Source organism: Triturus cristatus, chromosome 7 (assembly GCF_964204655.1).
Source record: "Triturus cristatus chromosome 7, aTriCri1.1, whole genome shotgun sequence".
In the NCBI taxonomy this organism is placed as follows: domain Eukaryota; kingdom Metazoa; phylum Chordata; class Amphibia; order Caudata; family Salamandridae; genus Triturus; species Triturus cristatus.
In genome coordinates this window covers 395,074,807-395,084,836 of record NC_140590.1, presented here as the reverse complement: position 1 = coordinate 395,084,836, position 10,030 = coordinate 395,074,807, and the positions used below count along the sequence as shown (strand labels likewise).

At 38.6% G+C, this 10,030-nt stretch overlaps 1 protein-coding gene across 1 annotated transcript in view; it reads right to left on the bottom strand.

Moving 5' to 3' along the window:
• Positions 1 to 612: 612 nt before the first annotated feature.
• The window catches only part of LOC146809773 (C-type lectin domain family 4 member M-like), a 160,439-nt gene continuing 151,021 nt past the window's right edge, over positions 613 to 10,030 (bottom strand). Inside the window, exon 6 of the mRNA XM_085616622.1 lies at positions 613 to 1,190. Within this exon, the coding sequence (XP_085472748.1) occupies positions 1,025 to 1,190 (166 nt within the window). The 3' untranslated portion in view covers positions 613 to 1,024. The remainder of the gene's footprint in view (positions 1,191 to 10,030) is intronic.

Here is a 10,030-nt window from a genome sequence, read left to right as displayed (position 1 = left end):
AAAACATGGTGGTTGAGGGCTTGCAGTCACACGCTTCAGTTATTTCTAAAAATATTTTATTAAAATTGTATCTAAATAAAAATGGGAAACCAGTACTCATATCAGTGCATCATAGCTACAAACATGCTCATTTTTTCGGAATCACCTTTAAGTCGCAAAATGGTTTTACAATTGCTTATTCTACCCACTCGGCGGGATAACACTAGGGGGTGAGTGGGGAATTAAGCAAACGGTTTAATGCTTTGCACCGCTCATTCTATAGTCAATTCAAAGCGACTTTCTTTGTTAGGAAAGACCACAAGGAGATAGGTCTGTGACTACTGAGCATCCTACAACAAGTACAAAGGACAGCGATTGTAACACTCTCTGCAAACACTAAATCTGCCACAAACCGACTGCAAAGAAATATTTCCATCCATGACAGAGTCCGGGCAGTTTTCACCTTGTTAACAAACCTTACAGCCGAAAACTGTCAACAAAAACACCACAGACCATTATTCTAATCTTACCTGCAAATGGCCATACTCAAATGGCACATCATATACAGAACCCTTAAAAAAACCACCCACACACACACACACCCCACCCACCCACCACCACCACCACCACCATGTCAAATGTTGGCCAAATCAATAACAATATCAATATCAAATCAGTTGGCATAAAAAGCACTATTGTCTGACCAACCAAATGATCCCCCCCAATTGAGAAACAAGCATAAAAAATGCAGTAGGTTTCGCCTTTAATTCAGTTAAAATCATTTGCTTTGCTGTACAAATCCATTATCAAAGCAAATGGCTTTAACTTAAAGGCGAGACCTATTGCATTTTCAATGCGTGTTTTTTTTTTTTAGCTTCCTGGGACTTATAGTTCTTTTGATCCCATTATAAAGCATGGACTACTAGTCCTAGAAAGTTAAGAAAAATCCTGAACTGGATGACCCTTGGAAACCAGAGAGATTCGATACCCACTTGTCATAATACAACTCTGCTGCTGGGGGATGTGACCACACTGTAAAAGTAGCCTAATTAAAAAGAAACATCCTAAATGCGTCAGCTGGTCGTTTGCAGATGCTCATCCTGTCCGAGTTGCAGTTTTCGTCGTTCCATCCATTTATGGTGTAAATTGGAGATAATTCTGCACACCGCTCGAGTCCATTTTCATCGTTAGGTTCATAAGGCAACCAAAATCTGTAAAGAAATCAAATAGACAAAAGATCACACAGGAGCATGTCAGAATCGGCTTGGTTTAATTAAATTAAATTATACTGACTTTAGAAATGATGTAGTGCAAAATATTGTACAGGAAACATCTGGAGGCAACTGCATAGTAATTTGAGAACGAGAGGAGAAAGAAAATGCTCATTTACGACTCTTCCAAAACCGGGTAACAAATTCTGTGCTGTGGGCTTAGAAAAGGACTATAAAACAGTATACATCACTCCGATCGCCTTGGGAAAAGGAAATAGCTGTTGATTCCATCGGACAGGTATTGGGTCACTTTCTGCACCCTCCGAAACCTCACCGTGGAAGGGCAAAAAAAAACGCACTTCATCTGTGGGTGAAGTTTCCTCGAAATAATTTGCACAAAATAATTCGCACACAATTTTCACGTGGCAATTTTCATGCAAAAGGTGGTATTTTTCTCCCATAGATCAAATATTTGCACAATTTTTCACAAATGAAAAGTTGCCTAATCGATGAAGCTAATTAAAAAAAACGAATTTGGCAGAAGTCATCTTGCCTGACCTCGGGGTTTAAAGCTTGCGAAGGTTGCACCACTAGGGAGAGGTGTACCAAGAACTGCGCACCCCATTTTAATGTGTATGTGTAACCTCTGGCTTGAAATATTTGGAAGCACCACTTGAGCTTCCCAGTGCATGCACAGGATAATCAGGTGATGGAGCTGGGGTGAACTATACTCTTGAGAAGCTAGTTGACATTTCAAAACAACAAGCAGCAGGGAAGCGGTAACCTGAATAAACGGGCAGTCTGAAAGAATTCAATCGAAAGCATCTACCTGATACCAAATGCGAATAAAGAAAACTAAACAAAAATATCAAGAAAGATCTAAAGGAGAGTAGACATATCTATACCTTTAACAGGTAAGATAACTAGATACAACAATCACCTAGAAATAGATTTGTAGAAAATAGTTCAACATTTCTATTTGTGTAAAAGAACCATCCGCTACAGAGATAACTCAAGTCATCCTGCCTTGAACCTCCTCTCCTACCTTTCCTACCAACAACATGTTTCTTAGGCAGCTGGAAAATATGGGTACCTCTTTAAAAAGTAACCAACTGCAGAGAGCATACTATACGGTGTCCATCATTCTTTTAACTGTAGGCACAGCACACAAACATCTATGATTACCTAGCTGTCAAGACACATTTTAAATCAAGTAGAACATGCATTGCCGAACAAATGCTGAAGTTATTCTTTCCCAGGAGTGTAGATCAAGTTACAACATGGATCAAACTAAAATTACTTTTAAAAATAGATTGCCTGACATAACGTATTCAAGATCTAAACATTAAACCACACCTCAGCATTACCTTCCCGTACCCCCTCTAACTTCACACCTCAGTCCTTAGAGTAAATTCTGAAAGCTTCATATTTTGAAATGTAGTCTTTACAAGATTTAATGGTATTGAAAAAAGTGGTTCCAGTACTACGGTCTCTAAGTTCTAAGGGAGAGTTCAAAGAAAAATCTTTCAAAATGGAGGCACTGACGTCACTATTTTCAATGAGGACTGCAAAAACGTAGGATCTACATCTTCTTAATGACCATCCACCCTACGTAAATGATGCAAGATCTCACCAGTAATGTTATTAATTTTATAGTAAGTATTGTCTTATAAATGGATGAGATCTGACACACAGAATGGAAGTCTCTTAGCCAAACTCATTTCACTATCCCAGGTTTCTACGTTTATCAAAGAACATATGTCTCATAAATCTACCAAAGAGACCCATCATCTTATTATATACTTATAATGGTAAGTAAAATCATATTAAAAAAACATTTAGTTGTGATTATTATTGCATTAAATATCGTTTTATAAATATACATACATTTAAATATTAAATAAATTAAATAGTAACATTAATTTAACAAAAATATAATAGATTTAGGATATATTTCAACAAATATAACAAACACACTTTATTTAATAGTTAAAGAAACATATTATATATATATTTCTTAAATTAATATTTTTATTTATATTATATAATTTAAGAATTTGACAAATAATGTAATACTATAACAAATTCTATATATGGGGAGCTTTGGTGCCATTTTTTTGACAATTACTTTATTTGAGACTACAATCTCGATTCCTCTTCTGGACCGCAAATACCAGCATGCTGCTGGTTGTCTTGACATGTGCCACGCCCACTGGGGGCGGTCTTTCCTTCAATAAAGGGTCGGAAAGAAAGCAGCGGCGAGTTCTCTCCCCTCTGTGCAGAGTCGATGAATAAGGGGCGCTACAGCCTTGAAACGCGTCGGACATGGTTTTAATTGAATGAAGGTCAGGAATGCGAGCGTCAGCAAGGCTTCATAACCGGATGGTGGGGAGTGCGTTGTGTGTCCTCTCAGAGCTTAAGGGCTCATTGTTGGAATATTTTCCGTATTTAGCCCAGAGTTGGATGCAGGGCACTGCTTGATAGGGGAGGTGCGTGTTCTTCCGGCAGGGCCACGCCGGTAACAATTCTTCCAATGACCACCTAGGCGATGAGAGACCGCACTCTTCCAGGATTCAGATTATGAAAATGTGTTCGTGCAAAAAGGCTTTTGCCACATCAAACGCGTTTCGGTCCGGTTACCCGAACCTTGATCACGGGATAATGATTCAACAATTACCGGCATCATTTATTTCCACAAAAACAATAATTTCCTATATTTTATGGTTTCAAGCTATTATGGTATTTTAGGTATTTTTATAAATGTTTTATGAATATTTTATGCATTTCCCTGAAATAGTACTGTAATTTCCTAAACATTCATCATCTTATTATGGTGTGTTTATTATATATCCTATTCCATCTAGATTTGTAATCAGTGCAATATTTGAATCAGACTTAGGCACTTGCCTATTATGTATCTGTGTTTTTTCTATTGACCATGTGATACACGTCAGTTAATGTTTTCAACGCACGTAGCACTTTAAATACTGCACCATTCCTTTGAAGCGTCATGTGATCAAGGCATCTTTGAGGCCGAAACGCGTCATGGCGGACACAAAGGGTTTATAATAAAAAAACTTTGCACAGATTTCAGGTCTGCATTGTCTGTTAAAGCTGAGTGATTGCAGTGGCGAAGGCTTCAGCGTATATATATATATATATATATATATATATATATATATATATATATATATATATATAGTAGATAGTTAGGACCTATTTTCCATAGGAAATCTGCAACATTCTATTGGGAATATCTTTGGCGCCGATTGACGAATCTTCGCAAAATTTTCCAAACTTTTGGCCAGCTCCGCTCCGCTCCTACCCTGAAAGTTTCATGGTGATTCGTCAAGCGGGGGCCAAGAAAAAAGGGGGGTCCCAAAACACGTTTTCCCCATGCAATTTCCCATAGAATCTGTTGTTGCAGCTACAGCCCGAACCGCTGAACGGAATGACACCAAATTTGGCAAAGAGGTAGTCCTCAGTTCGGGCTCGTGCCTTTTGCATATATGGTGTGAATCCGTTCAGTAGTCCCTGAGAAAATTAGAGTTAAAAGTACATAAATATCTATGGCCGCGGAGGATCCGCAGACCGTACCCGCACCGTAAGCGCACCCTCCCTGAACCGAGCGCGCACCCTCCCGATCGCGCGCTGAATGCTAATTGGCTGTCGAGTGTCTCTACATTCGAAACCAGGAACTGTTGGCGGCCATTTTCTGCCTCGGTAGAAGCAAGGCTGAAGAAGCAAGGGGAAAAAGTGTGTAAAACATAAAGGAGGCAGAGTGGAAATACTCTGACCCTCTAGAGGTGCTTAGGGGGTCCTAGAAGGACCCCCTGGGGCCCCCCATTTTTTTTTTTTTTTAAACGGCGAATGCGCGAACGGTGCGCGCATCCTATCGCGTTGGATGCTCGGATTCTCTCGCGGTGGGTTCGCGGATCCAAGGGAAAAAAAATGAAATTGTTGGGAGATTGAGCTTAAGTGTTTTGTTCTTGAGTGGCTCTAAAATGAGCTGTTGTGTTCATTGAGAGTTTTTGGAACTTATAAGTACCTACCTATACAGAGTCTAAAGTTGTTGAGGAAGACTCGGTTTCCTTCTTCAGTAAAGTGTACTCCATCTCTCCTATACATCTCTTGCATATGAAAGCGCAGATTGTTATTGTAAATGGACCCCATTCTGTGGTCTCGGAGAAAAGCAGAAACTGATTTATTCACGTTTCCTAGCTTTCTCAATGTGGACAAAAATGATCGGACCAGTTCTATTTCTGCCTTTGGCATATGTTAGAATACACAAAGGCAGTTTTAGGGAAAAGTGAAATCAGTTCTGCAAAGGTATCCTTCATAAGCATTTCCAGACCTACCCCAGTCAAAGTGCCTAGGTCATTGCCACCACAGTGCACTATGAGGTCAGGGTGTTGGATTTGCATGAAGGATTTCACCAATGGCATCAATTGGGGCTACTTTAACCCTCTCTGTCCAATCCATTTAATGTCTACATTTGGCAAACCTAGGTTTTGTGAATGCCTTTGTTTTCTGCATACCTTTGGCTCCAGAAAATGTAGCTGTGTCCCACAATCCACACTGTAAGCATCTTGTAAGGAGGTCTGGATGCACTCAGATGGTCTCTGTAAATGGAATGGCAGTTTGGAAAGTAAGATGTTTCTAAAATGGTGGCTTAGATGCAATTTTGAAAAAAGACAAGAAATCATTGGTTGTTTGACAACCTTCTACACTGAAAGGTAGGGTGCATATTTCTGTTTTTTAAACGCATGATTCTTATTGGTTAACAAAAACTGATTGTAAGGAACATTATATATGATAAGCTGATATGTTGAGAAGTCAAGCACACTTGCTGTTTTGATTGGCAACATTGTGTGTGCTGAACTTGTGACCTGTGTGCTCAGTACAGTGTTCCATGACCTGTTTCTATGGTAACGGGCAGAAGGCAGATTGGGGGAAGGGTTGAAGTTTGTCATTTGGAAAGGGTTGAAATGTTTAACCAATAGAAATGTGTGCTTTTGAATTTATGTGGGAAGGAATGTGATTTGATGTTCACATGTATATGTGTGGAAAATGAGGGAAACTTTGCCATTCTTTGGTTCTGCTGACAGGTGCACAGTGCAGAGATTCTGTATAAGAAAATCTGGTGTGTGACTGATATACTTCTTAATCTACAAAACATCTTGAAAGGTGAGATATTTAATTGTGAGGGGATGTATGTAGACTATTTTTATTTTAATCAGACTAATGTATTTATTCTGCTAAAGTGTAGGGAGTACTTTTTTTTCTCTACAATCTTATTGACAGTGTGTGTGCATGTAGAAACCATTTTGTGATAAGGATTTGTTTTTTTCATGCGTTTGTAGACAGATAACTATGCAGTTTTTATATTTTGGTAGAATTAGAAACCAGTCAGTGTTTATGAATTTGTGAAATGAGTTATGTTTCTGCAGTAAAATGTAGTACTCCTTGTAGATGAAGAAATGTGTTGTGGTATAGTGCAAGGGATAGTGTTGTTTGTCTGGAATCACACAGAGAGCCTGTGTGCATTTGGGAACCACTGTGAGAGAAGCATTTAGTAACATCTTGTATTTGCTGACAGACAACTCTTTTAAAACCTGTCATGTTGTCAAGTTTTAGTAGCATTAGAAGCCAGTCTTTGCTTACGCATGGATTAAATGAGTCAGGCTTTGACACAAAAGTGCACTTTTGAAATATGCACATTGTGTGCAGTTCCCTTACCACTTCCATAGTAGTAAATAAGGTTTGGTAAACTCGTAGGGATAGTGGTTGTTGTCTAGAATCACACTGAGTGTGTGCATTTGGGAACCAATGTGAGAAATGCATTTGGTAACATTGTGTATTTGCTGACAGATAACGGTTTTAAAACAGGTCATGTAGTCAAGTTTTAGTAGCATTAGTAGACAGTTATGGCTTATGCTTTCATTAAATGAGTCAGGCATTGACAGTAAAGTGCAGTTGTGAAATATATAGATTGTGTTCAGTTCCCTTACCACTTCCACTGTAGTGAATGAGTTTTGGTAAACTCCTAGGGATAGTGGTGCTGGTCTAGAATCACACTGAGTCTGTGTGCATTTGGGAACCACTGTGAGAGAAGCGTTTGGTAACATCGTGTATTTGCTGACAGATAACTGTTTTAAAACATGTCATGTTGTCAAGTTTTAGGAGCATTAGAAGCCAGTGTTTGCTAATGCATTGATAAAATGAGCCATGCTTTGACACTAAAGTGCAGTACCATGTAGTATTGTCTTCACTGCACCAGAACTGTAAATTTAAAATGTTTACCCAGGCACTGTCCTAGAAGTAGTCTGATGATTTAGTCAGTTTCTAAGTACTTATGTTGTGAACCATTCATTACCAAATAGACTGCTTCAAATGTCTATACAGTATGCATGTAGTTCTGTAACCACCTACACAGTTGTTTTTCACACCTTCAATTCCCTAGTCAGTATCTATACACTTCCAGTAAACACCCTGTCACTCCCTTTGCAGTCTTCTAGTGACCCATTCAGCAGCATGTAGTAATCCATTCCCTGTGCCAAAACCCAAACACTTATAAATTCACCAAGACACTGTCTTTCCAGTACTCTAATGATTCAGTCACTGCCTAAGTATTCATGCACTGAGCCAGGCCTTAGCACATGGACTGCTTCAAACCCCTATCCACCATGCATGCAGTCTTCTAACCACCTAGACACTTGTCTTTTACACTTTCAATGTTCTAGTCAGTATCCATATAGTCCAGCAAACATCCTGTCACTCCCTTTGCACTCTTCTAGTGACCCATTCAGTACCAAGTACTAATCCATTCCCTGTGCGAAAAGCCTACCACTTATAAATTCATCCAGGCAGTCTCCTTGCTGTAGTCTAATCATTCAGTCAGTACCCAAGTACTCATGCAGTGAGCCAGGCCTTAGAACATGAACTGCTTTAAATGCCTATCCAGTATGCATTCAGTCCTCTAATCAGCTACACGGTTGTCTTTCACAACTTCAATTCCCCAGTTAGTATTCATACACTTCTACCAAACACCCTGTTACTCACCCAGTGTGTCTCCTTTTAGTACGGTAATCATTCAGTCAGTTAGCATGTAGTCTTTTAGTGAGGTAGGCTTTAGGGCATGAACTGCTTCAAAGTAGTATGCACTATGTATGTAGTGTTTTAATCATCATCACACTTGTGGTTCAGGGCTATAGTTTTTTTGTCTTTTTTTATATAAATTGTGTTTGTACAGTAATGGAATACTGTAAATTTGAAAGTTATTAATATACATTTATTTCTGATTCTTTTTTGCAGATACTGTTTTTCAACGTTAAAATAGAGAAATTATGCCAGAAAAAAAAAAAGAAGAAAAGAACAGAGACAGGAGGATTATTTGAAGAAACATCAACCACAAGTATTGAATGAACAAGATAATGTGGCTAAAAGGAAAAAATCTTCTGGTAAGATCACGAAGCAATTTATTAAAAATGTTTGTAGGAGCAAACAGAATGTAGATAATGCTGCAACTTCAGAGAATTTTTTAAGTAAGAAAAAAAATCTAAATAAGAGGAAAAGTAAAAAAGCAAATGTTCAGTCAAAGGAGATAAAGTATGGTAAAAGAAGACAAAATCAGTATAAGAAATTACGCAAAAAAATATTTTACAAGAGAGTAGTGCATAATTTGCTGAAAGATGTGAAGAAATATAAAAAGAGAGAAGCATATTGAAAGCATTGTGGAAAAGGCTTTTGAAGTAAAAAGGAAACTGTTTATTTTAGTGTTAAACAGAATTCGATCACTAGATAAACCAATATATGTAATGAAGGCCAAAAGTAGGAGGAAAAGAGTTATTAATAAAAAAAAAATGTCATTTCTTTTGGGAGAATGGAAACAGTTCTAGTTCAGAGCCTTTTTTTTTTAAAGAGTTATTCACCAAGTGAAAAATTATTGTATGCAGTTGACACCAGTGGTAGAGGTTATGAGGTTAGTGATGGTTGTCCAATGGAGAAAGAGAAAATGGTTGAAAGAAATGCAGAAGAAGTGATAGCTGATGAAGTTTAGGGAGACGTGCTAAAAACCCTGTGTACACTTGGGATTGCAGTAGTGTACGACAGGAATCTATTGAAAAATTATGTAGTTTTTACGAGTCTATACTAAAAAAAGTGTAAAACAAAAGATTAAGCTGTTGCAAGGACTAGACCCTTGCAGAGTGAGAAAACATACTGGTTTGCAAGGTCATTCTCTGGCTTGTCTTTCTAGGAAAGTTTGTGAAAGTGTTTTTCACCATTTCAGAATGCTGGCAGTACATCATACTCAGAAGGTTGTATTATGCAAAAAGTCCAGCACTAAAGTTAAGTGAGTTGAACAGTGCTCTTTTACGTGGGTCAGTTTCAGATGTGAAGCAGGTCTGTGAGGATATTGAGTTTTGTTACTTTGGGCCTCAGCAAGAGAGTGAAGAAACTGACACATTAGTAGAACAAAATGTTGAAGACAATGTAGAACCTGTAATAACAGAAAAAATTGAGGATGAAATCAAAAAGTTGAAGGTAATTTCAGGTGAAAGACCAAGGTGCCGATTCCGATCCTGGAAAAACCGGGTACGAATCGTCGGACGGAGCGTTTTCTCCGTCCGACTCGTACCCGGGAAAAAGACCGTACAAACATGCAAGTACGATTCGTACGGAAACACCATTTCCGTATGAATCGGAAAAAACACCGACCGACTGAAAAATACATACGAATGTGATCCGGGACAGCGCATACGCGACATTCGTACGGAGTTAGGCAGCTTTCTACGTACCAGCAAGTACGATTCGTACCGACAGCACTCCGGACGGCAATA